Source organism: Maylandia zebra, linkage group LG6 (assembly GCF_041146795.1).
Source record: "Maylandia zebra isolate NMK-2024a linkage group LG6, Mzebra_GT3a, whole genome shotgun sequence".
In the NCBI taxonomy this organism is placed as follows: Eukaryota; Metazoa; Chordata; class Actinopteri; order Cichliformes; family Cichlidae; genus Maylandia; species Maylandia zebra.
The window spans coordinates 44,695,358-44,720,520 of NC_135172.1; the positions used below are offsets into that span (position 1 = coordinate 44,695,358).

At 50.9% G+C, this 25,163-nt stretch overlaps 4 protein-coding genes across 10 annotated transcripts in view; 3 read left to right on the forward strand and 1 right to left on the reverse strand.

Annotated features, from left to right (window-relative positions):
* Positions 1–96: 96 nt before the first annotated feature.
* kat14 (lysine acetyltransferase 14) lies at positions 97–4,761 on the forward strand. Its single transcript, XM_012915649.4, has 10 exons — positions 97–358; positions 1,257–1,378; positions 1,460–1,581; positions 1,665–1,837; positions 1,915–2,349; positions 2,434–3,008; positions 3,115–3,248; positions 3,941–4,116; positions 4,190–4,380; positions 4,460–4,761. The coding sequence occupies exons 1-10, from the start codon at positions 97–99 to the stop codon at positions 4,631–4,633; spliced, it is 2,364 nt and encodes a 787-aa protein (XP_012771103.3). The 3' UTR covers positions 4,634–4,761.
* A 1,156-nt stretch (positions 4,762–5,917) lies between these two features.
* dzank1 (double zinc ribbon and ankyrin repeat domains 1) lies at positions 5,918–20,219 on the reverse strand. 6 transcript variants are annotated; one of them, XR_003024329.2, is made up of 21 exons: positions 18,951–19,351; positions 14,919–15,039; positions 14,695–14,842; positions 14,546–14,612; positions 14,415–14,454; positions 13,976–14,168; positions 13,624–13,741; positions 13,406–13,519; positions 12,299–12,382; positions 12,100–12,222; positions 11,862–12,023; positions 11,556–11,790; positions 11,372–11,475; positions 11,170–11,253; positions 10,993–11,092; positions 10,422–10,477; positions 10,259–10,336; positions 10,051–10,178; positions 8,914–8,988; positions 8,386–8,677; positions 5,918–6,661 (listed from the first exon to the last, which is right to left on the reverse strand). XR_003024329.2 is itself a non-coding variant. In XM_076885335.1 (20 exons), exons 2-20 carry the CDS (start codon positions 15,025–15,027, stop codon positions 8,536–8,538), a joined length of 2,160 nt encoding a protein of 719 aa, XP_076741450.1. In that variant the 5' UTR covers positions 15,028–15,039; positions 20,105–20,219; the 3' UTR covers positions 7,453–8,535. The 6 variants fall into 6 exon arrangements, 5 of the variants coding, with proteins under 5 accessions (XP_076741450.1, XP_024658513.1, XP_076741451.1 ...); XM_076885335.1 differs by lacking the exons at positions 5,918–6,661; positions 18,951–19,351 and adding an exon at positions 20,105–20,219 and having other exon boundaries at positions 7,453–8,677; XM_024802745.2 differs by lacking the exon at positions 5,918–6,661 and having other exon boundaries at positions 7,453–8,677.
* On the forward strand, positions 19,408–22,802 carry polr3f (polymerase (RNA) III (DNA directed) polypeptide F). Its single transcript, XM_004574026.5, has 9 exons — positions 19,408–19,582; positions 19,964–20,081; positions 20,188–20,255; positions 20,340–20,407; positions 20,479–20,591; positions 20,942–21,085; positions 21,237–21,344; positions 21,700–21,891; positions 21,965–22,802. Exons 1-9 carry the CDS (start codon positions 19,521–19,523, stop codon positions 22,040–22,042), a joined length of 951 nt encoding a protein of 316 aa, XP_004574083.1. The 5' UTR covers positions 19,408–19,520; the 3' UTR covers positions 22,043–22,802.
* Positions 22,803–23,768: 966 nt separating this feature from the next.
* LOC101467085 (spectrin beta chain, non-erythrocytic 1) overlaps positions 23,769–25,163 on the forward strand; it is a 39,664-nt gene continuing 38,269 nt past the window's right edge. For both annotated transcript variants that reach the window (XM_076885316.1, XM_004574027.6), the window contains exon 1: positions 23,769–23,952. The gene's annotated coding sequence lies outside the window, so the exon portion shown is untranslated. The remainder of the gene's footprint in view (positions 23,953–25,163) is intronic.

Below are 25,163 nucleotides of genomic sequence, written 5' to 3' on the forward strand. Positions count from 1 at the left end.
TTCCCGAGTCTCCTTACGACTGGGTCACCTGTAATGTTTCTGCTCTTGCGTAGATTGCAGCGGTCACCTGCCCAGGTCTGCCGTACCTGAAGCAGGATGATGGACAGCAGTGGCGAGCAGCTGGTGGGAGGGGAGGACGAGGCAGCCTGCACGTCGGCGTCGGACGGTCTGGAAGAGGGGGAGGTGGAGGGCGAGACGCTGCTGATTGTTGAGTCGGAGGACCAGGGCTCTGTGGACCTGTCACATGACCAGAGCGGCGACTCCCTGACCAGTGACGTGGGTGAGGACACCGACGGGGGGTGGGCCTGCGAGGACATGTCCTTCTACTGCGACCGCTGCCACAAGTGGATCCCCGCAGGTGAGCTGGCCAATCGCAGCGCTCCATTTCTGACGTGACTGATGTCACTACCTTCTCCAGTAGGTGGCGCTACCTGCTGCCGAGCAATCTGAAAATGTGACATCAGCAGACCGCATGCCACCGATTGGCTGGTCAGGTGTGTCATTCTGTGAGTCATGAGAGCGAGTCTTTCGGGAAAATTGAAACCTGCGGCCCACGAGTCTGACAAAACGCCGCGGACCGAGCAGGAGGCACGCCATCGCCTCGGCGTCCTGCTTTGTTCTCGTTCATGTCGCGCACAAGTGATGTCACAGGATGCTCGGCCTTGTTGCTATAACAACCCAACGCAATCAAGTCTGTGGGTTCCCGGCGACACCACAGTTGTAGCTACAGGGTCGGACGATATGCTGAGAGCGTTATGGCGGGAACAAAAGGGATCCAGACGCTCCGCTGCGTTCGTGCTCCCACCGCGTGCCGGCCGGTCCGTCTCACATGGCGCTCAATAAAGCTGTCACGCGAATCAACGGTCGTACCCGCTGAACTCTGAAGCGAGATCTGCACTTCTGCGCGCGGTAGCTTCCTCCACATGGCGCCACCTTCAGGCACGAGCTCCTCCTCGCGTGTGCACGAACGCCGTTTAGCCCAGCTCCAGAACACGGCGTGAGCGTGCTCTCGGTTAAGTGTCACACGACGCGATGGACAATCACATGATTTGAGCCCTAATGTGACCTCTGACCGTGCTGTAAGCAGGTATGAGAGTAAAGGTGAGGTCTGATGTGGTGTGGGTGGAGCCAGACAGGAAGCTGTTAGTCCAGCTCGTCTGCAGCTTCATCGGTTGAGAGCAGGCACTGGTGGTAACCTAGGAGACCCCCAGCAGGTGTGCGGCAGCAGCTGACTCTGTACCTGTGATCGTCCCCAGCTCAGCTCCGCGGCGAGCAGCCGAGCTACCTGAAGGGAGACAACTTCTTCAAATTCGTCTGCTCCGACTGCTCCGAAGATGGCAAGGAGAGCTTTGAGAGGATGAGGCTCACCTGGCAGCAGGTAGGACTTTAGCCCCACCCACACACACAGACACACACCTCAGATATGCGGCGTGCTGACGGCGGCTTCTTCCTGCGACAGGTGGTGATGTTGGCCATGTACAACCTGTCTCTGGAGGGGACGGGCCGGCAGGGCTATTTCAGGTGGAAAGAGGACATCTGCGCTTTCATTGGTCGACACTGGAACTTCCTGCTGGGCTCGAGGTCGGTCGCAGACGGACAATAAAGTTTTGCTCTCCATCGTTAACGTGCTGGCGCTCACGTTCGTGTTGCGCTCTTCTTTGCAGGAAGAAGACGTCCACCTGGTGGAGCACGGTAGCGGGCTGCCTGTCGGTCGGAAGCCCCGCCTTCTTCCGCTCCGGAGCGCAGGAGTTCGGTGAGCCCGGCTGGTGGAAGCTGGTCCACAACCGACCTCCGACCCTGCGACCAGAAGTGGACAAATCCGTGACAAAGACTAAAGGTAAGCCGCGATCGAACGCTGGCTCCCAACTGGATGGTGTCTGTTGACCTCTGACCTTGGACGCCATTTACCCACAGCGTCCAAACCCGTGCTGGACCCGATTATCACCGTGGAGGGTCTGCGCAAACGCGGAGCTCGGAACCCCGTGGAGAACGCCATGCAGCTGAAGGAGAAACGCTCGCGCACTCAGGAGGCCAAAGAAATCCGGCGGGCCCAGAAGGAGGCGGCGGGCGGATACACGGACCATAGCGCTGCCTCCACGCCTGTCAAACTGGGTGGAGGCCGTGGTGCAGGTGGTGGGCGGCGCCCAGATCTGGTCCTGGAGAAGGGCGAGGTCATTGACTTCTCTTCGCTCAGCTCCTCAGACAGAACGCCACTCACCAGCCCGACGCCATCGCCTTCACCTGACTTTTCTGCCCCGGGAACGCCAGCCTCGCATTCGGCGACGCCCAGCCTGCTGTCGGAGGCAGACCTTATCCCTGATGCCATGCCGCCACAGGCGTTGTTCCACGGTGAGGTAACACCTGATTGGTGCAGGGTCATGTGGTTTTATGTGATGTAAGCGCTGATGGCGTGTTCTGCTTCCTCCAACTCAGATGATGAGGAGATGGAGGCGGAGGGGATGATCGACCCGGGAACAGAGTACATCCCGCCTGCCAGTGCCAACCTGGGCACCCGCAAGAAGCTCCGCCCACCACCGCCTCACATCAAGCGTGAAGCAGAGAGCGAGGAAGACGAAGGCCGTGACCACGACTTGGAAGAACCCGTAGGACAAAGTCAAGACACCCCGCTGTCCGCAGGCGGCGGTGGCGGGGGACCTGAGCGCAGAAGGACGACTCATCCGGAGAACGCTGCCGGCAACGCCCAGAGCCCTCGCTACGCCGCTCTCAGTCTGTACGAGGAGAGGATGCTGCTGCGAAGGCTGGACGCTTGCCCGCTCGCGTTGGCCGTCACGCCGCAGGCTAAACGCCTCCACAGGAAGTTGCTGGTTCGCCAGATAAAACGACAGAGGAGGCACCCCCTGTTGGACATTGACCAAGTGGTCAGCGCCACCCTCAGCCTAGTGGGAGGGATCTATGGCGCCCAGGAGGCGGGAGCACAAATCGGCGGCGGTGTGAAAGGGAAGTACTGTACCAGCAGCCAGGAGCTGCGGATTCTCGATCGCTTCCAGGTAACGCACACACTTCCTGTCCGTCCACGTGACGCGCCCGCGTGCACCAATCACTGCAGCTGATGCAGCGTTCACACTGTTCGCTTCACCTGTCCATGTTTTACAGACGGGCGTCTCCGGCAGGCGAGGCGTCCAGCAGCCGTCCGTGTCCTTCTGGCATCGTCTGATGGGAGCCGAAGGAAGCCTGGAGCAGACCATCAGGAGCCCGTACACCTCCCGCCTCCTCAAACCCTACATCAGGTAAACCTCCGGGTCAGAGCCACACCTGTGGTCGGAGAGTCCTCTGAGCTTCCTGCGAGGTGGAGGTTTAGGGCTGTGCGATATGACCAGAATCTCACGTCCCGATATAAGACAGCTATCGTCCGATAACGATATAAATCACAAATGTAACATTTTCTGTAAGTTCTGTAAGTTTTTAACGATGCATGAAACGACACGTTTTTAGACATAAGCTGTAACGGCGCCGTTTTCTTTGAGTATTTATTACACGGCGTGCTGCGGGGAAAAGCCTGTTCTAACGTTTGAGTCTAAGCTTTATTTTTTAGCATCCGTAAACACTCTGCATCTTTCATGTGATTCAGTTTACTTTGAAAAGTCTCAACAGGATCTTGAGCTTTATTGTGAAAGGTTTATGTGGAACATAAACAAGCGGACATGCAATGGTTTTACCATTGTTGTTGCTAACGACGACGCATAAAACCAGGCGCTTGTGCGTCCGTAGTGTTTATATTAAATCTAAGAGAAAGAACTTTAAGAAATGAATAATAACTACAGGGACATCAGAACATGAAAAATATTACCGCAAACAGTTTATTTTGCGACACCACGAAACAAACGATAGCGTAAAATGAAAGATGTTTTTATATCGTTATATGGAACAGCCCTATGGAGGTCCACATCCGCGTTCTCCATCTTTCTTTTCTTTTGTCTAGGCGGGACTACGAGAGCCGTCCGCCGAAGCTCCGGCTGCTGGCCGAGATCCGAGCGTACCCGCACAGGAAGGAGCCGGGCTGGGCACCTGAACCCGACGCTCCAATCGACTACTGCTACGTCCGTCCAAACCACATCCCCTCCGTCAACGCCATGTGTCACGACAGCTTCTGGCCAGGTAGCACGCTTGCCCGTTACGCCCCGTGGCGCCGTCCGGCCGTGGCTCAGACCTCCGTCTGCTCCTCCCACAGGTGTGGATCTATCCGAGTGCCTGCAGTACCCTGACTTCAGCGTGGTCGTCCTTTACAAGAAGGTGGTGGTGGGCTTCGGCTTCATGGTGCCGGACGTGAAGTACAACGAGGCCTACATCTCCTTCCTGCTCGTCCACCCCGAGTGGAGGCGGGCCGGCATCGGGACCTTCATGATTTACCACCTGATCCAGGTGCGACTGCAGGTGGGCGGGTCGGGGCGTCCGTGCTGCTGCGACCATCCTAACGTGTGTGTGTTTGTGCGTGTTTCAGACGTGTATGGGGAAGGACGTCACGCTGCACGTGTCGGCCAGCAACCCCGCCATGCTGCTGTACCAGAAGTTCGGTTTCAAGGCCGAGGAGTACATCCTGGACTTTTATGATAAATATTACCCCGTGGACAGCGCAGAGTGCCGCCACGCCTTCTTTCTGCGACTGCGGCGCTGAGCCCCGTCCGCAGCTGACCTGCACCTGAGGCAGGTGTGCAGCTGTCAGTGCTGTGAGGAACATCTGGGACTGTGTGTGTGCTGCTGTTTGTGTTTCTGAGGTATTAAAACCAACGTGCTGAAGCTCCACCTGCTCTCTCGCCTGCTTTACACTCGATCGCCCTCCATCCTAACCACTCGCTGCAGTCTGCCATCAGCACGCTGCTGGGAGCGAGCAGGACAGGCAGGAACTGTTACTCTGCACATTTCAAATCCAGGTGCGCTCTCACGCCACGCGGTGTGCACGCAGACGTTAACAGCGCTTCAGTTAGAGCGCCAAGTTTCAAGTGTTACTGTCATGTACAGATAAACAGAGCAGCCACATCTACCCATAATGAAATTCTTTGGCTCGTGCTCCTCAGCTTTACATGAGCATATGGAGAGTGTGCAGAAAATAGCAGAAACAACAATGAAAAAGAGAAAAGGATTCAATATTTAGAGAATTGATGACAAGTTGGTTTTTACAGGCTGTGCAAAACTTGTGCAATGAGCATGTAAGTGGCATTAGTTGAAGTGACAGTCCTGTAATCGTAGTGAGTGTTTAATGGTGTGTATACTGTCAGCAGTTCAAAAGCCTGATGGCTTGTGGGTAAAAACTGTCTTTGCATCTGGTAGTGCGGGTCTGGATGCTCCTGCTGGACGTGTGAAAAGTCTGTGGCCGGGATCTGCTGCGTCTTCCTCATGCAGCGCTGTCTGCACAGATCCTGCAGGGCTGCCAGTTCAGTCCTGGTGATGCGCAGTGCTGATCTCACCGCCCCCTGCAGAGCATTACAGCTGCTGTACCAGGCGGTGATGCAGCCAGTCAGAATACTTTTAATGGTGCATCGATAGGTTGTTCGTATTCTGGGGTTCATGCTGAACCTTCTCAGGCGCCGCAGGAAGAAGAGCCGCTGTCTTGCTGCTCTTGTGATGACACCAACATGGTGTGACCAGCTCAGATCCTCGCTGATGTTGATGCCCAGGAATCTGAATCAGCTGACTCTCTCCACTTCTGCTCCACGATGTGGATGGGGCGTGGCCTCCTCTCCTGTAATCCACGATGAGCTCCTGGTTTTACCAGCATTTATACATGTGCACAAACAAAGAATTACTGAAGCGAAGTCATGCTCTCATCGTTCGGTCTGAGCCGGCACACTGGACGTCAGTCGTAAGATAATCTAAATCTAATTTGGCATCTTAATGTAAGATAATCATAACGTGCTTTACTGTAAGTTTACCTTTAAATCCATTTTACTTAAAGAGGCTTTTTCTCACTGGAGGATTACATACATATCACATTCATATTAATTACGAGGCACTTTGTTTGGCAAACCCCCCCCATGCAGAAAGATGTGAACACCTCTATCCTGCACATGCTCAGTTCATCGGGGTCAGACAGCCTGGTGTCAGAGGTGAAGGTGACAACTGGTTTATTTCCAGAACCACCAGCAGGGGGAGCTGCAGGAAACATTTCTGGACACTTTAACTCTGACACGTGATTGTGTGCAGGGTATTTGCCATTGTGTTTATGTTGTTGATGCAGTGTAACTAGTTAATAATAACAAAACCCAACAATCATATGACCCCCTATGAGCAGCACTTTGGTGACAGTGGGAAGGAAAAACTCCCCTTTAACAGGAAGAAACCTCCGGCAGTAGAAACCTCAGTAGTACACACAGCGGATGGAGCAGTTTTTATCAACAGTAGCTAACCTCCACCCGGCTGGCTGTCTGAGCCGAGGCAGTCACAGTCTGGAGGGCTCAGAGAGCCGTCTCGACTCTTCACGTTTATCCAAGTTTGTGTCACCAGAAGAAACTCCAGATATCGAGAGGTGAAGAAGTCATTCAGTCTTATCCGTTAGTGACCGGCCATGAACCAGAGCAGCCTGCTTCACACAGGTCACAGGCCGGATGAGATGCACAACCCCGGGGATGAAGGCTCCGCCCTCCCTCTGCTGAGGCTGACAGGGACATGTGGAGGCTCAGGTACTATCCCCCGGGCGAGGAACCACCTGAGGTCCAGGACCACAAGAACACAGCAATGCCTCATTAGACAAGGACTAAACTTTACCAACACACCAGCCCGTTTCACCGTCTGTGGTTGTAGAATCATGCTGCCAGTGTCACCTGTGCAGGTGTTCAGTAAATGTTGTATGGGTGGTGTTCATGGTTAGCTTTGTCAGACTGTTAGACAGTAAGCTGTGACTGAAACATACGTGGAGGATGAGTGTGGACTGTCCTTGTACCTGATGAAGGTCAGTCTGAAGCGCCGGGTCGCCCCCTGCAGGAGCAGCAGTACACAGAAAGGTCTCAAACCTTAAACCATTCTGTAATTTCCAGCTGGGGGCGACTGTCCAGAGGTCTGATTTTTTTTAATGTGTATGTGTTAGTCCCCATAGGGAAATAGTTCCTCTGCATTGAACCCATTCACCCAGTGAAGCAGTGGGCAGCCACCAATGCAGCGCCCGGGGAGCAGTGTGTAGGGACGGCACCTTGCTCAGGGGTACCTCAGGGTAGCCGTTCAGTGGAGTTGAACCCCCGACCTTCCGATCATGGGGCCACCACTCTACCTACTGAGCTATCCCTTTTTTTTTTTTTTTCTTTTTTTTTTTTGAATTAAAGTCTGAGAGAAAATGAACATCCTGATGACCTCTGACCTCCGTGAACTCTTTACTTGCTGCTTTCAGGTGTTTTGAAGTTTATTTTGGAGGAACAGGAAGCAGCGCACCATAAACAAGATCAGGTACTTGTTTTTCTGTTTTATGGGCGTTGCTGTTAAATCAGACTCTAAAATAAAGAGAAGTCTCATCCCGAAATATTTTATTACTTGAACCTTGGCAGACACCTCGACACGTAAGTAAAGTTTATTTATTAAGCGCTTTTCGTAGACAGTCACAAAGCGCTGTACGCGAAGGTTAAGATAAACAGAACGTTAGTAATAAAATAGACAATATAAACAATATCAAAGTTAAATGTAAATAAAAAATGTTCAAGGCGTTGATCAACAGAAGGCTTGTTTAAACTGAAACAGCTTTTGTACAGCTTGGAGGCAAGAAAGAGAAGATCTGTCCAAGCTGGTAAACAGGACGTGACAATAATCTAAACAACGACACAAATGCATGAACACTTTTCCAGATCAGCTGAGGAGACCATATGTCGCCGTTTAGAAATGTTCCTTAAATGAAAGAAACAGGAACGAGACAGAGATTTTACAGAGTCGAGGCCCAGAGACGAATCAGATATTTGACTTAACAGAAAGAAGCAAGAACCTGACTGACTTCAGATTGTAGTCCAGGATGAGTTACGATCGTTGTCTCGGTCTGGTTTGTGTTTAAAACAAGGTAGTTGTTAGAAAGCCAATCAGAAACCTGAGTTAAGCACTGGACTAGGGTGGACAGCGACTCCAGCTGAGCAGGCTGACACATGCAGCTGAATGTCATCGGCATAGAAATGATAAATGACTGAATAATGCAGCTAATGGAAGCATGAAAATAATAATGGACCCAAAACTGAACCCTGTGGAACCCCACAGGTTGGGGGGCGACGTTAGAGGTGAACCTGTCAGTCCTAACAGTAAAGCTCCTGTCTGATAAGTAGGAAGAAAACCAGGTAAGCCGGAGCCAGATATATGCGCCAAAACCTGTTAGCTTGTTAGCGTTTTTATGGTCAATGCTATCGAAGGATGCGCTGAGACAAAGCAAAACGATCACAGAACAATTCCTGCATCAGAACCCACCAACAGATCCCAGAGATCCGGTCTCAGTGGAAGCCGGACTGAAAGGGTCCAAAATCTGTAATCTGCATGTCTGCGCTGACAGGAAGCGATGTCACTTTCTGAGCTGTACACATCACTTCACGTTCAGACCAATCAGAAAAAAAATCAGCTTCATCGTGAGTTCATGATTCCCAGTTTGCCCAGTCCAGTCTGAGACGCCAGCAGAGACGCCATGCTGCTGCAGCCCAAGCTCGCCGCCACATCATACGCCGTCTGACCCGCAGCGTTCCTCCGCCTCACGTTGGCCTTACAGCTGAAACCAGGGACAGAGAGGATGATGTCATTATGACAAGTGGGAGGAGCAACAACTGCAGGTACTGTGCTGCATTCAGTAGCAACTTGGAACTTTCAATCTCAGTCAGACCCGGCACACTGTTGCCACACCAACCGTCTCTCGTTCAAGATCTAAGAAGCTTTGACTCTGAAACACACCTGCAGGCGGCCGTGTTTACACAGAGACACTGAATGCAGCATTTAACTCAGACTCACCTGAGCAGGACCTCAGCACACGGCACACCTGCAGACCCCAGTGCTGCAGCTTCATGCAGAGCAGTGTTCTTCATCCTGAGGAGGAGGAGGAGTGTCACCACACATGAGCATCACAGGGTCTAAATAATGGAAGCTAGTAGCTACAAGGACCAATCAGAGGGCTCCATCAGCACCTCATCCAGAATCTGAAGCAACCAGTGTGCGGGCAAGTTTCAGGTAAGTACAGTGAAGTGGGCGGAGTCTATGGGATGTTGTTATGATGAATGAAGACCTTGAAGGTGATCTGCTCAATCCACGAGTCTGAGAACCGTCAGCCAATCAGAATCATGCATGAAATCAGCTGATAATAAATCAATTTGTTGATCAATTATTAAGTCATGTACTAACAGAGACTTGGAGGAGAGGGACCTAATATTTAATAATCCACATTTCACTGTGTTACTCTTTGGTTCAGATGTAGATACTGTATTGTTCTTTCTTTGTAATTGTTTATGTTTAAGTTGTTTGTTGCTGGTTTTTAGTTTGTTCTTTGTCTGTTTGGGAGCTGACACAGTCTCTATGGAGATGGGTTTTTGGGGGGTAGCAGGAGGAGAGAAGCTGCAGAGAGGCGTGTAAGACTGCAACTCTGCTTCCTGGTCCCAACTCTGGATAGTCATATTTTGGGGGGTTTAATAAATTTGTCCATATTTCTAGAAATGAGAGCTGCTCCATCCAAAGTGGGATGGATGCCGTCTCTCCTAACAAGACCAGGTTTCCTCCAGAAGGTTTGCCAATTATCTATGAAGCCCACATCGTTTCTGGGACACCACTCAGACAGCCAGCAGTTTAAGGAGAACATGCGGCTAAACATGTCACTCCTGGTCTGATTGGGGAGGGGACCAGAGAAAACTACAGAGTCCCACAAAGTTACACACCGATTCAATATTGATTTTAGTGACCTCCGATTGGCGTAACCGGGTGTCATTACTGCCGACGTGAATTATGATCTTACTGAATTTACGTTTACCCTCGCCAGCAGTTTCCGGTTTGGGGTTGCTGCTCTGGTACTGGGGGCGGGCCCTCAGTAGACACACCTGTGGGATCACGTGTCACCTTGCTCTAGCTGTAAAAAAATAAAAAATAAAAACCTGGTCTTACCGTCCAGACTGTTGGTCGACGTCGGCGCCTCGCTGCACCAAAACAGGTAGGACGTCATGGTGACCATTTACCACGGCAACAGCCAAGGCGTGTAGGCCATCGCTCCGGCAGCAGGAAGGGTCCGCCCCCTGGCGAACAACCGCACACACAAATGTAAAGCACGTCAGGTGACCCTGAGCAGGCTGTTGGTGCACGCAGAGGATGGTACCTGGTCCAGGAGCTGCTGGATGACGCCGACCTCACCTCGACCCGGACCCAGCTCCGTCAGCAGCTGAACGTCCTTCACCTGCAGCCAGACAGCCAATCAGAGAGGAGCATGAACAGGTACAATCAGCGAGGAACTGAACTCAGCTGTGGGCGGAATTTCTCACCAGCGGTTTGGGCGTCAGGTAAGGTTTGGAGGGTGGAGCCGAGAGCTGGTCACTTCCTGTCCGACACCAAAATAAAAGCACAGATTGATCAGCAGCTTCTGATTGGCTGATGTAAATGAAAAACCAATCACACTTTCTTCGATTGAACATGGCGCACACACACACGTACACTGACACAGACCTACACTCACCCCCCCTCCAAGCTCACGTCTTCCATGTTGTGAAATGTGATGATTCCTGTGCTGAGGTGGATCTCCCTGTTGGAGCTCAGTCTGGGGGGGGGGGGGTCTTTTTCCTCCTCGTCTTTCCTCGTGTTGCTAACTGACGTACTGATTATCAGCTCAGCTCAGGTGTAATGATACAACATAAAGAGGTCCCGCCCCTTTCACACTCTACTCTGTTCTGACTGGCCAACACCAGAGCACTCCCCAGCAGGTATCTGACCAATAACATGCCTGCTGGTTAATCGGACCAACACAGGTCTAAGTCTGAGGTCGGTTTTGGTGAAATCCGAGGAATCTAATTGGCTGAAATGTTGAGCTGAATGTCTGTGTGTCACATGGGCTCTCACCTGTCCACCCTGTTTGCTCTGCAACGCTGCTCAGAGTCTTGGTCCAGCTGGCGAGCTCAAATCCTCCACCTGGAGATCCCATGTCATCGTCAGCACCCACCTGAGACCACACCCCACTCGTTAAACTCGTTAAATAACCACGATGTTCTACGCTCAGCCCACCTGTTCCAAACACACCTGTTTTTCTTGAAGCTCGGCTGCTGCAAAGCTGACGGTCAGACTGACCTCACGGCGATCCTCCTGAATCACCGCAGAGACCATCTGCAAGGAAACACCACAGGAAGTGACCTGCCTGCACCTGCTCATGTAAAACCACCTTCTGATTTAACACGGCGATGTCACTGCTGGACAGGTGAAGGGCGTGTAAGGTGTGATTTACCCGGCCCAGACGAGGCTCTCCCAGCAGCGCCCTGAAGGGGGCGTTGTTCTGGGCATAGCTCCTCAGGTGAGCGCATATGTGATCCAGCTGCTTCCTCCAGTAACCTGAACATGACAGGTGTCACACACGGAACGACGCCTCTATAACCCCGCCCCCGACACTGATACTGTGAGTTGGGTTTTACCTCGTCCCGGGCTGATGGCGGTGAGCGGTGGGTGGCGGTCGCTCTGCACCTGCTTCCTGAGGAGCTGTAGCGCTCTGTGCTGCTCCTTCCTCTGCAGCTCAGTGCCTGATGGGTAATAGAGTCCTACAGTCTGTGTGCACTGATCCACAGTGGGTGTGGCGATTTTCACACTTCGCGGAGGGTGCAAAGAGGCAGTGGCCCGCCAGGTGGCACCACAGGCAGTCTGCACTCCCACCTGCACACAAAAGGAGGGAGCTGACTGGCTGGAATCGAAGGCAACACGTGGAAGGCGTGATGTCAACATACCTGGCGGTTGGCGGCGCCCTTGACCGATCGTGTGATGTCACCGCAGGATCCGAGTGGGACCGGTGCTTCCAGGAAGATGCCGCAGGCGGTGCAGTAGGAAGCGTACGGGTGTGCACTTGCTCCACAACGCTGACACGTCACACAGCGGGCAGCGTGGGCGGGCTGAAAACACACAGTGTCACTACAAATCCCACAATGCCTCACTCCACACTGCTTTAGGTGTCAGGTGTGGGTTCACCTTGGAGCCACACCAGTCGCAGAATCTCGCGTCGCTCCGGTTTAAACGTTTACATCTGGTGCAGGACAACATCCTGGTGTGCGCTCCTGGGTCAGAGGGCACAGCGCTCCTGGCTCCGCCCACCTGAAGCCATGAGGAGTAAAGAGAGCGTAAACTGTCTGTAGGTGAGGCTGTACAGGTGTGGTCAGCAGCTGCTTACCTGCTGCAAGCGGCTCTCGCAGGTCAGACAGCTGAAGGCGTCGGCCGGATTCCCACTTCCACAGCAGACACACATCACATGACCCTGCATCCACCACAGGTAAACACCAGGGTGTGTGTGTGTGTGTCTGTGTGTGTGTGTGTCTGTGTGTGTGTGTGTGTGTGTGTCTGTGTGTGTGTGTGCGTGCGTGTGTCTGCGTGCGTGTGTCTGCGTGCGTGTCTGTGTGTGTGTGTGTCTGCGTGTGTGTGTCTGTGCGTGTGTGTGTGTGTGTGTGTGTGTCTGTGCGTGCGTGTGTGTGTGTGTGTGTCTGTGCGTGCGTGTGTGTGTGTGTGTCTGTGCGTGCGTGTGTGTGTGTGTCTGTGCGTATGTCTGTGTGTGCGTGTGTGTGTGTGTGTGTCTGTGCGTGTGTCTGTGCGTGTGTCTGTGTGTCTGTGTGTGCGTGCGTGTGTGTGTGTGTCTGTGCGTATGTCTGTGTGTGTGTGTGTGTGTGTGTCTGTGCGTGTGTCTGTGCGTGTGTCTGCGTGCGTCTGTGTGTCTGCGTGTGTCTGTGTGTCTGTGTGTATCTGTGTGTCTGCGTGTATCTGTGTGTCTGTGTGTATCTGTGTGTCTGTGTGTATCTGTGTGTCTGCGTGTGTGTGTGTGTGTGTGTGCGTGTGTGTGTGTGCGTGCGTCTGTGTGTCTGCGTGTATCTGTGTGTCTGTGTGTATCTGTGTGTCTGTGTGTCTGCGTGTGTCTGTGTGTCTGTGTGTGTCTGTGTGTCTGTGTGTCTGTGTGTGTCTGTGTGTCTGTGTGTCTGCGTGTGTGTGTGTGTGTGTGTGTGCGTGTGTCTGTGTGTCTGCGTGTATCTGTGTGTCTGTGTGTCTGCGTGTGTGTGTGTGTGTGTGTGTATCTGTGTGTCTGTGTGTGTGCGTGTGTGTGTGTGTCTGCGTGTATCTGTGTGTCTGTGTGTCTGCGTGTGTGTGTGTGTGTGTGTGCGTGTGTGTGTGTGCGTGTGTCTGTGTGTCTGCGTGTATCTGTGTGTGTGTTTGTCTGCGTGCGTGTGTGTGTCTGTGTGTCTGCGTGTATCTGTGTGTGTGTTTGTCTGCGTGCGTGTGTGTGTCTGTGTACCTGCAGAGTGATGCCTGCCCGTAGCTGCAGCTGTTGATCGATGGCAGCTTCACACACCAAACAGCTGTGTGTGCTGGCGGGGACTAGAGCCCCACAGAACACACACAGCAACATCTGACGCACACACACATGCACACATATGCACACACACGCACATAGATTCAATGTCAGGTGTTCAGCTGGACGTGGCAATGCTTACAGGTGAGTGCATGCAGTACCTGTCCTCCCTCAGCAGGTGGCAGCCTGTGACCGGGCAGCAGAGGAAGCGCCGCTCCACACTGAGCGCAGAACTGAGCGAGCGGGTCGGAGGGGCGGCGATGCAGACAGCGAGCACACCTGGATGCACAGAAACTGTTGCCTTATCTGGTTTACACTGTGAAGCCAAAAGTATGTGGACACACCTGCACACCTGGGCAATGAGTGGAAATCAATCAAACTGAATGTATTTATTTAAAAAAGAGAAAATGTTTTCCTCATTTTCCTTCTTCTCTTGGGACGTTCACCGGCTCTGTTTGACGAGCGGTCCACAAACTTTTGGCTCTGATGGAGGGCTGTACCGTGTGCTCGTACCACAGGAAGTCGGTGTCTCGCTGCACTCGTGTCGTCTCCGTGCTCTTCAGCTGCCTCAGGTCACCTGACTCCCTAAAAACCGCAGGTTGGGAGCGCTGAGATGAGGCGAGCTGGGCGTCAATCTCAGAGCCATGACGACCGTTCAGAAAACGAGGGCCTGACTGAAGGGAGTGATTTCCCATCATCTTTGGCTCTGGACACAGAAAACAGGAAGTATGAAGCTCTGTGATTGGTCAGATGAAGAGAAAGAGCAGGTTTACCCCCCACCGCCCAAGGTTAAGGGGGAGTTCTTCATTTCGACTGTCTGCCCACACAGTATCCTCTGATTGGTTAGTTTTCTCTGTAATGTTGTACGTCTTTACCTGTCAGTACGGTAAGACTTGAGGTAGCTGTTGTAATGTACCGTATTATGAATAAAGGTGAATTTAACTGAACGCACCTGAGGTCTCAGCAAGAAAGGATGTTCCTTCAGGCGGTGGCTGGAAGGCAAAGGAAGCATTTCTGTGAATCATCAGGTGTGTGCAGGGGCAGCTGGGAAATATGGTCTGCAGCAGGCAGGTGCGCGATTACCTGCAGGAAGTCATCCAGAGGATCCACAGAGAAAACCTTGGTCACTATGGAGCTCTCTCTGCCGTCACTGCAGACAAACATAAACTTTATTGATCTACACTGTGAAAACATCTGCTGCCTGTACGCACTGATGTCAGGTGACCACTCACCTGGTGACAGCCACCGCTCGGACTGTCACCCGGCCTGCAGGCAGCAGGATGGGCTGGCTGTACTTCCTGCTGCTGCCTGCTGCTCCATGATGCCCCGCCCCCGGCTTTGAACCATCCAGAGTGTAAAAGATCAGAACACCTGCAGAATCTGCACAGACACACCTGTCACATGACCTGCTGGATAGATGGATGCTGGGTGGATGAGCAGACGGTTGGTGTTCTACCTGACTGGATGGACACAGGTGTGCTCGTGTCGATGTGGTTCTTGGCTCGATGAGTCTGCAGGTGGATGATGGGAATGATGAGCGGAGCTGACACTGCCCCTGCTGCCATGACAACAACCGTCTGCCAACCAATCAGTTAGTCAATAAATCAGTTGTTCGGTTCCCTTTCAGACAGTAAGACGTCCTCGCCGGCTTTGTCCCAACATAGTTTCACTCATTCATGTTTTTACTCAGTTACTTCTGCTGAGTAGCCTCATACTGTCTCATGCATCTGTAAAATACATGGATGGAGCTGAATCTGTGTCCCAGCACAGAGAACAAACCAAAGAACCGACCGCCTGCTGCACAGAGCAGAGAACCTCATATCATAACAACAGGGGCGATAATGAACCCTCTGTACACAGAAGCCGGGCGACCAACACGCAGCACGCGTTGGTCGCTCTAGCATCGGTCCATGAAACGAGGCAGGAGCCTGATGGATACGAACGAGCGGTGTCCGACAGGAGGGCGGGGATGTCGACGTGCACCTGGGCCGCATAGGTGGTGGCTCATGTTCCTGTAGCTTTATTCTGTAGTACAGAATTCACCTGCTTGCTGCTACTACTGCACATTCACCTAATGTATAAACTATATATATATATAATGTTCTTCCTCTCCCGCCCCCCCATTTTTGCACATGTCGAGGAGCGTGTCAGGTTACATTTCACCGTGTGTTATACTTCTATAACTATGCATGTGACAAATAAAGAGCTTTGAACCTGTACGGCGGTTTGCAAACACCTCCGTCAGATTTCAGGCTCTGCAGTTCTCAGCAGCTTAGTGCGGCCACATCAAACCGCTTTGGAGTGATTCCCCCACTGAACAGTCCTGATCCAGAACCTTTACTTGGAAGAACAAAGCCAGTGCTGACCCACTGCCAGGCGCTACAGCCTTTCCTGGAGGCTGGTCGCCATCCTCTGAGCTAGACCCAGCAGATGCTTGCCCGACTCTTTGTGTTGTTTGTTAAAATGATCTACCATTGATAAAAAGAGTGTAAAGTTCTAGCTGATCCACCACATTAATTTCATTTTCACATGTCGTGTAGCTTTCTGGATGTTATCCTCATTGGGCTACATACTTATTTATCATACAGACTATACAACACTGAAAATCTAAAATCACATATTTTAAGTAACCGAGATGTTTCATTATTTGGTGTAAAGCCAATTAAACAGACTATGTATATATCCACGTGTATGCTTACTGCATTTGATGTATTTAACCAAATTTAATACATATTACAGAATGAAACACCTGTGGAAAGAAACGGCTTTGATTTTGCCACCTCATCTTGTGATGTAGCATAACTTAAGCAGCAAGGAAGGTGATAAGTAAATAGCATTAGCAGACAACTGAAGTTCTTTTTAAGCATACTTTATTGCTAGCATCTCCCTTTTACCATAAAACAATCAATCAGGCATGCAAAAATCCCACTGGCTTTATACAAGACTTTGCCCACACCTGACCTCGTTCGTCCCTACCATTGAACAAAATAGGTCAAACCAAATAATACAATTCTAAACAAAGAACAGGAATAAAGTCATGCATGAAACTGACAAACTCATTTACTCAACTAAATGGTTTGTAAAGTAAAACACTGCATACAATATAACTCAAAAGGCTACTTTAAAGAAAACAAACAATACTATACAAAATGAAAAACCCTCCATTTGGTTACACCCAGTGATCCAATCATTGACCTCATGACCCTATATAAACAGGAAGTAGTGGGCGGCCCTTCCCACACACCCGTCTCACATACAGGACCTGAATGCACAACATGGACACCATGGTAAGTATAACCAAAGCAACATAAAGAAACATAATTTACTAGACATGTGCCTGTAAACAGAAGAGAATTCAGATGATCTGATGGTTAGTAGTGTTTGCTTTAAAACACATGCATGGATGTAAAGAATGTAACTACTGCTACCACAAACAAAACCCGGGATATTGTGTGTTAAGAGAAGTTACACCAGCAATGTCTAAATTAAAGCATTATGGCTGACTGTAAAATAACAGAACACAGAATAACAATATACGCAAGTGACAAATGAATTCTGTCCTAGCCACTTTGTCACACATCTGATTTCCATGCCACCCTAAGAACATGTCTTTAGATGCGCCCCTGCTCCCGGTGACCGTCTGTCTGTCTTCTCATCTGTCGTCTCCAAACATCACAGCGGGTCTCACAGCCTTCTACATCAGGCCAGACACTCGTCTCCACCACCCGTGACCCAGTGGGACATGCAAGTTACTGGTGTGAGTCCTCTGAGAGGACTGAGGTGTTAACATCTCAGGTTTCTGGGAGGGTTTCCTGTTTTCCTGAAGGTTTACCTGAACAAAGCCTGTGATTGGTCCCCGTGTCTTTACCGTCTCTTTGTTAGTTTGACTGAAGCTGCTCTTACTTTCAAGACTTCAAGACTTCAAGGTTCTTTATTTGTCACATGCATAGTTATACAAGTATAACACACAGTGAAATGTAGCCTGACACTAGGGTTGCCAACTCCCTGAAAAATAAATAAGGGACACCTCGTGGCCAGGGCCGGGCGACCCAGTTGTCTTCACCCTTCCCAGTGTGGTGAATTTTCTAGCTCTTTTTTTTGTGTGTGAAATTATTTTTTTAACCATTTGACTTGAAGTTGATTTAAGTAGATGTGTATTCTATTCTTTGTGATATGAACACATGTGAAACAAATGATCATTTAGCCATTTATTTTTAGCTCAAAATGACAACATTAACACAGTAAAACAGGTCTCTTTCTTAAACAGAAGCCTGTCATGCTTAACTTTTGAGAATATAAGTAAATCTTTCTTTAAAAGCACTCTGTCCTGCTTAACTTAAAATAATAGAAAACAATAGAACGAAATCATTCTTGTAACAGTGCACATATAGTGCATTTAGTACAATTGGCTTCAGCTGAGGTATTATTTCAGCTTTTCTGATGCTAATCAGCTGCTCCTGTTTGTAAACCCGCTTGTTCCCATGATTACGCATCTTAACTCATCATTATTCATCTATGTATTACTTTTATGTATTAGTCATCAATTTGTTGTAATCATCTATCCTTGCAGTTGTTTATTACACAAAATAAATTATATTATCACACTTCTGGCCACATAGCGCTGATATTCACTGCACATGCCCATATTAACGTTTTCCAGCCAGGTGTTTTCCTTTTCCCATTCTTCCCTTTCTCTGAGGGGAACAAACATTGCTGCTCTAATGCTGGGCTCACACTGTGCGGTTTTAGGCCCATTTTGAGCCGATTTTTGAGTGATCGGACCGATTTTGGCCTTCATCGTGCGTCGTGTAGTATACGTGGGGTAACGAGAAGTGATTAACACCTCACGACCAGCTCCCGATCATCAATCGCTCGTGAGGTTCTCACCACAGCCGCTCACACTGCTCGCGCGCAAACACGTAAACGTCGGTGAAAAAGACGGAGCAGCACAGCTGTGCAGCGTGTGATCTGGACACAAGCGATGGAGGCACAACTTGTAGAACTTTGGAAAGCTCATCCGAGCCTTTTCGATGTGGCCTCACAAAATGATCACGACCACAACAACCGTGAAAATAGTTGGATTTACATGCTGCTCAATCACAGCTGCCTGATGAGTGTTTTTCATTAGCAATTTAGCAAAGTTGATGGTGGTGGTGTGTCTGTGTGAGTGTAAGACGGAGAGAGAGAGAGTGACAGATTTTCTGTTATAACCTTCATGTTATGGAGGCACAGTTTCCGTATTTTAAGGGACGGTTGGCAACCCTACCTGACACGCTCCTCGACATGTGCAAAAATTGGGGGGGGTGTAGAGGAAGAACATTATATCTATCTACATATAGTATATACACTGGGTGAATGTGCAGTAGCAGCAGTAGCAGCAAGCAGGTGTTTTTTTCTGAGCCTTTGAATGGGGCCGGTTCTGGTTCGATGAACTGCGTATGGCCGGGACACGCCGGTAAATAAAAACAAACAGAGACAGTGTTCTTACCTGGATGAAGGCCCAGGTGATCACCGGGACTGCTGCCGAGTTTACCGGAGTGTCACCATAGCAACGGGCTCTGTCCGCGGGGACGCTTGTTTTAAACGCCTAAACGACAGAGGTGGGCGGTGCTGCCAGTTGTAGTTGTAGTACCCGCCCACCAGTTAGAAACGTACCCTTTAAAGTTTACATTGGTGAAAAATGACCGTAAAATTTAAAGTCATATATTTCTATATGTGATATATTTTATAAATCACCGGGACAAGCTGCTGTACGTCATCGTCACAGGAACAGAGGCCGCCGGCCTAATACTGAAAAAGACCAGTCAAATAAATTTATTTAAATAAAATTAAGCAAAGAAAGAAAGAAATACTGTGACACAGTCAGGCCGGGTATCTATGCTTAAACACAAACAAAAGATCGGGATCTGACCGCGGTGTGTTTTTTAATCAGGCGGATTTCAGGACGCTTCCGGTCGCTTGGGACACGGAAGGACCCCAGCGTGTGCTCGCAGTCAGTCACAATATTAGCTCACAGGCTAACTTAGTAACAGCCCCGCGCAGGCAGGAAGCACTGGAGATGGCTGAGGTGAAGGTGAAGAAGGAGACGAACCTGTCGGACCCCGTGGAGGTCGAGAACAGGTGAGGGGAGGAGCGGGGCCGGCGGGCCGCTCTGTCCGCACACCGGACTCCGGACGAATACTGTCGCAATTATCGCCTGTACGGTTCTGCTCGCGCACACAGCGCCTGCGTGCAGGTCATGAACGCGCGTTCACACTGCCCCGCACTGCTGGTCACTTCGGCGTTAATCAGAGTCATCAGCTGGCGTCGCACGACCAACATCTGGACATGTTCTGGTCTTTAATGGCGCCTCTGAGCTAAAGTTTGTGCCTGCTGCTCTTCATGTGCAGCCTGAGCAGCCGAGACAGCAGGCGCAGAAAACGATTAAAACTCAGAGTTTAAACAGAAACAGGTTTACTGTGATTTTTACCTGGTGTGTGCGTACGTGTGCGTGTGTTTCAGGATCAAAGAGCTGTGTCATCAGTTCCCTCAAGGTATCACGGACCAGGTGATTCAGAACGACATGCCTCACCTGGAGCCACAGCAGAGAGCCATGGCCATCAACAAGCTGCTCTCATTGGTCAGTCTGATGATTTCACTCACCTCCAGAGCGTGAGGAGAATGGCGCTCTTTTTCACTCTGTGTGCTGAGCGGGCAGCAGGTTGATGAGGTGGTGTTTGTTTCAGGGTCAGCTGGACCTGCTGAGGAACAGTGCAGGTCTCCTGTACAGACTGAAGGACTCACAGAGCACCAGGTAAACACACACACAGGTGTAGGAGTGTACTTCCTGTCAGGTGATTGCTGGTGTCTGAGCTGCTTCCTGTCTGTTCTGTCTCAGTAAAATGAAGGGCTCAGACAACCAGGAGAAGCTGGTCTATCAGATCATCGAGGACGCAGGAAACAAAGGTAACTGAGTACTTCCTGTCCCCGTTTGGCTCGCTGCCGTGGCGCGCCGTGACGTCTGCATCTCTCTGCAGGAATCTGGAGCCGAGACATCCGCTTCAAGAGCAACCTGCCTCTGACCGAGATCAACAAGATCCTGAAGAACCTGGAGAGCAAGAAGCTCATCAAAGCTGTGAAGTCTGTGGCCGTGAGTCCGTCACGATCAATAATGGCTGTATCAGCCTTATCGCTGATCAATAATCAATAACATTAGCTGCTGAAAGAGTAAACGTTTATTTAAATATGTGCAGAAAAATCAGCTTAAAATGTGGAAAAATTAAAAAAACTTTAAATTCTAATTGTATATATTTTACAGATGTTTACAACAAACATCTGTAAAATATGTAAATCAGCAAAAATCTGGAAACTATAAAACAGTTTGGAAATAAACACATATAAGTAAATAAAAATTAAAGACGCGACGTCTCCGTGCGTTTCCTGTAAACAAACGCTGACTTGACGATGTCATACTTCCTCTCCGCTGGCGTGTTTGTGCAGGCGTCGAAGAAGAAGGTGTACATGTTGTACAACCTGCAGCCCGACCGCTCTGTGACGGGCGGCGCCTGGTACAGCGACCAGGACTTTGAGTCCGAGTTCGTGGAGGTTCTCAACCAGCAGTGCTTCAAGTTCCTGCAGAGCAAGGTACAATAAACTTTATTTCATTGTCCAAACGGCGCCCAGCAGGAGGAGGCAGAGCGGCGCTCTGAGGCGGGAATAGGGCGGGGCGGCCTTCTTTCCTGTCTCAGAGCTGTATGAACCGTCATGTGACCCTCGTTGTGTTTCCTGCGTCGAGGCGGAGGCGGCGCGGGACAACAAGCAGAGTCCGATGGTTCAGAGGAACAGCTCCTTCGCCACGTCGCACGAAGTCTGGAAGTACATCTGCGAGCTGGGCATCAGCAAGGTGACGTCACACCTCAGACGCACCAATCACAGCACAGCGTTAACCTGCAGACAGCTACACACACACACATTAGAAACACATTAGAAGCAGCTGGGCGCAGATGCTCAGGCAGGTGAGCGTTACCTGAGGAGGCGGGAGCGTAGACTTTATACCTCATCCTGCGTGTAAACAGTCCCCTGGACTCAGGCTAATGACCCGGGTCCAGGTGTTTAAGGCGGGGTTTAGTTGATCTTTGGCCAATCTGCTTTCCTGGTCAGGTGAATGAAAGCGACCATGAGACGAGGTGAAAGGGCGGGGTCGACAGCACGGACCTATTTATCTGTGCGTGTGAATCTGGTCTGCGTGCTTTCCTCAGGTGGACCTGTCTATGGACGACATTGAGACCATCCTGAACACGCTCATCTACGACGGGAAGGTGGAGATGACCGTGATCGCCGCCAAGGAGGGCACGGTGGGCAGCGTGGACGGGCAGATGAAGCTGTACCGTGGCGTGAACACCATCATCCAGCCCACCGGCCTTGTCAAGACGCCCTGTGGACTCTGCCCGGTAACGCGCTCCGTCCACATGTACCCAGGGCCGCTCTCAGGGCACCCGAACTCATCCCGTCTCCTCTCCGCAGGTGTTCGACGACTGCCACGAGGGCGGAGAGATCTCGCCATCCAACTGCATCTACATGAGCGAGTGGTTGGACTTCTGACGCCACGCGTTTCTCTGTGACAGAAGCTTCACTTCCTGTTCGTCACAGACGTGAAGAAGCTGGCGGCCTTAGTTCCTGTGACGATGGCGTGCAGCAGTGTGTCCCGGTTCTGGTTCTGGAGGCGCAATGTTTGTTTTCTGGAGCTGCTTCACTGTTTCTGTTTGACATCGTTAATCTTTGAGGTCGTCTTATTGGTCCCGTCATGGTCACATGGTCTCAGATGTTTTGGTATAATGCCGCTCCCACCTGCAAACGCTCTGTAGTACAACCGCATTTTTGTGTGTGTGTGTGTGTGTGTGTGTGTGTGTGTGTGTGTGTGTGTGTGTGTGTGTGAGCTCCAGTGTCCTGATTATAAAATGATTTAGAAGGAAAATAATTTTTCTTTGTTGGAACCAGTTTTTGACCACCAGGTGGTGCTGTGGTTGCTATGCAGTGAGGCAAACACCTGCAGCCAATCAGAGCCGTTTCTGGTTGTTTGAGCTGAAGGGAACATGTGGACGTTTCCACCTTCATGTTTAAAGTTTTGGCCCTGGCTGCTGGTTTCAGGGACGAGGCGGGGGGAACGGCCCTGAGCGCGGGCTGTCAGGCCGCGGTCTCTGGGAGGGAGAGCAGCGGTCACATTGGCCTGGACCTCCTCAGTTCTGGTTCTGAAGAGCACCAGAGGACTCTGATGAAGCGCTCTGACATTCAATCTGTTCTGTGATTATTTTGGTCCACGAGTGTCGTGATTTGGTGTATGAATAAAGTGGGTGGAGACTTAGCCGTGTGGCGTTTACTGTCTGTCTCTGCGTGGTTTTCTTTGAATCTCTGAGGAGGTCACGGAGCTCTCAGCCTGTGGGAGCGCTAATGGGCCTCACGGTGAATCGATGTGGAGACGGTCAGCACTCAGATTATCTCTCTTATTGTCTGATGCACTCTGTGTGTTTGTCCAATCGCAGCCCACCATGTTTTCCATTAGATGCCATTAAGCTCCATCAGGCCGTAATGGGCTCGGCGCTGAGTGTCAGCACGGATCACGTTACACAACATGTTTCATATCTGATATATTCATAGCTCAGCGAGAGACGCTGTGAAGGAGGAGTCCAAATACTGCATTACCCATGAGCCTCAGCTGCCAGTAACTGTCACAGACCGTGTTATTCACATAATGTCATTAAAATGCTCCAGAAGGCTCCAGCAGGACAAACGTGAACCAGAGGTGCAGTTCAGGTGATGGTGCACCTGTCAGTCACAGAGGCCACGCCCCTAACATTGCAAACAGGTGCATGGTTGCATGATTTGGTACAGGTGTGAAGGTAGAAATTCTTTGCATCAGCCGTAAATGTGCCGTTAACATGGGAGTCTATGAGGACTGACTCACTGCTGCCTCTGCTGCACACTAGAGGAACTGCAGGCTTGGAGGGTTCTGTTTCATTCATTCATTTATTATAAACTACAAAGTTTAATGTGTGCAACGTGAATACATACAGAGATTTATTAGAGCACGTGCCATAAAAACTGTAAAACACGGATATTTAACAGGATGTGTCATCGTTTATTTAGCAAATGTTTTTATCCTCATTAAAACTCATGTTTGTGTTCGGGACTCGTGTCAGAAAGTAATGTGGCCTCTTAATCAGTAATAACAACAATAATAGTAACTGTCTGTGGAATAAAGAGGCTCCGACTCGGATCAACTGAAGCTGCTGCTGCTCTCTGCGGCCTGCAGGGGGCGCGCTGCAGGCGGACCCGAAGCCCAGAATCAGACCCGAACCCTCTGAGCGGGGGGAGGGGGCAGTGCGGATTCTTTCCCGTCATCCCCTGCGGCAGCAGCAGGAGCAGCAGCCCCCGCCACCTCCTCTGTGCTCTCCGGTCTGCAGACTCTTCCTCACCTCCGCTGAAGTTTGGAGTGTCGCTCCGACCCTGAGCAGGTAAGCAGCGTCCTGGTCTCTACTGTCTCTATTGTGTCTCTACTGTGGCTGTGATTGAAGAGAGGCGCTCCGGAGCCTCGGCTCCTCCATAACTTCGCTCCGCGTTGGCGGGGAGCGGCTCCGGGATCCCTCCCGGAGGCTCTGGAGCCGCTCCCCGCCGACGCGCGGCCCGCGCCGCGGTGCTCCTCCGCCCGCGTGTCCGCGGCTCGTCCCCGCCAGCAGCCATTAGTAAGGATGGATGAGAATAACGGTGCGCCATGAGAGGAGACAAACAGGCGTGGCCGCGGAGGAGGAGGAGGTGAGGAGTGTATGCGTCCCGGACAATAACAGCTCCTTTCAGCGGGAGCTCAGCGGGGCCGAGCCCGCCGAGAGCCGCCGCTCCGACCGGAGAAAGTGCTGGAAAACAGCGGCGGGAGGCCCAGAAACCGGACACAGCTCCTCAGAGTTCCCGTCAGGTTCCGCTCAGCGTGACCGGTTCTGCTTGTGTTTGCCTTTCTCTCTCTCTCACACACACACACACACACACACACACACACACACACACACACACAGGACATGTAAATAAAACACAACGTTTCCCAAACCTTCACAGAACGTCCTTCAACCCAAACCGGAACATGAAAGATCATCTGAGGGCTCATATGGGAACACTTGGGTTCTCATCCCAGCGTTCCCAAACCGTTTGTCAGGGTCACAGTTCCCTTATAGGTATGTCCATGAAATGTTCCCTAAAGGTTCTCCTCTAACAGGAAGCCAGTGAACCAGCAGCTTTTGGTTGTGTGAACGTTTTGGGAATGTTTTTCTGACGTTAGGAGCATCCCAACACTGCAGAGCTGGGATCCAGCATCCCATGAATTTGTTTGGGACATGTTCTTTAAGGTCCCTGCGTGGTTGGAGTTACCTCCACGTTCCCTGAAAGCTCTTCCATAACGGAAAATGTCCTGGTTTAGAAATTAGAGCCGTCTGTGTTTATGTGAACAAACTCGTTTAGAACGACAGGAGCAACCCCCGGTGTTCCCGTAACGCTTCGCTTCCTTTCCCTGAATGTTGCCTGAGTGTTCTAATGGCTGCCTGTCTAATGAGACAGGAAGTGATGGATGGCATTCTCGGGGTTCTGGTTTAAATATTTACGTGGTTTGTTTTCTGCTGATCGATCAGCTGATCGTTCAGGGAATGTTCTTCAAACGTAAACAGAACCTTGGGTGAGGCGT

What these genes read in the sequence shown, in the direction of transcription:
- polr3f (XM_004574026.5), top strand. Translation starts at nt 19,521, where the DNA reads ATGGCTGAGGTGAAGGTGAAGAAGGAGACGAACCTGTCGGACCCCGTG. An exon ending in TCAACAAGCTGCTCTCATTG is followed by an intron (nt 20,082 to 20,187) that starts GTCAGTCTGATG and finishes TGTTTGTTTCAG; the next exon opens with GGTCAGCTGGACCTGCTGAG. An exon ending in AAGGACTCACAGAGCACCAG is followed by an intron (nt 20,256 to 20,339) that starts GTAAACACACAC and finishes GTTCTGTCTCAG; the next exon opens with TAAAATGAAGGGCTCAGACA.
- dzank1 (XM_076885335.1), bottom strand. Translation starts at nt 15,027, where the DNA reads ATGGCAGCAGGGGCAGTGTCAGCTCCGCTCATCATTCCCATCATCCAC. An exon ending in CGAGCGGTGGCTGTCACCAG is followed by an intron (nt 14,613 to 14,694) that starts GTGAGTGGTCAC and finishes GTTTGTCTGCAG; the next exon opens with TGACGGCAGAGAGAGCTCCA. An exon ending in AGAGCAAACAGGGTGGACAG is followed by an intron (nt 10,478 to 10,992) that starts GTGAGAGCCCAT and finishes GGTGTCGGACAG; the next exon opens with GAAGTGACCAGCTCTCGGCT.
- kat14 (XM_012915649.4), top strand. Translation starts at nt 97, where the DNA reads ATGATGGACAGCAGTGGCGAGCAGCTGGTGGGAGGGGAGGACGAGGCA. An exon ending in CCACAAGTGGATCCCCGCAG is followed by an intron (nt 359 to 1,256) that starts GTGAGCTGGCCA and finishes GATCGTCCCCAG; the next exon opens with CTCAGCTCCGCGGCGAGCAG. An exon ending in GGATTCTCGATCGCTTCCAG is followed by an intron (nt 3,009 to 3,114) that starts GTAACGCACACA and finishes CATGTTTTACAG; the next exon opens with ACGGGCGTCTCCGGCAGGCG.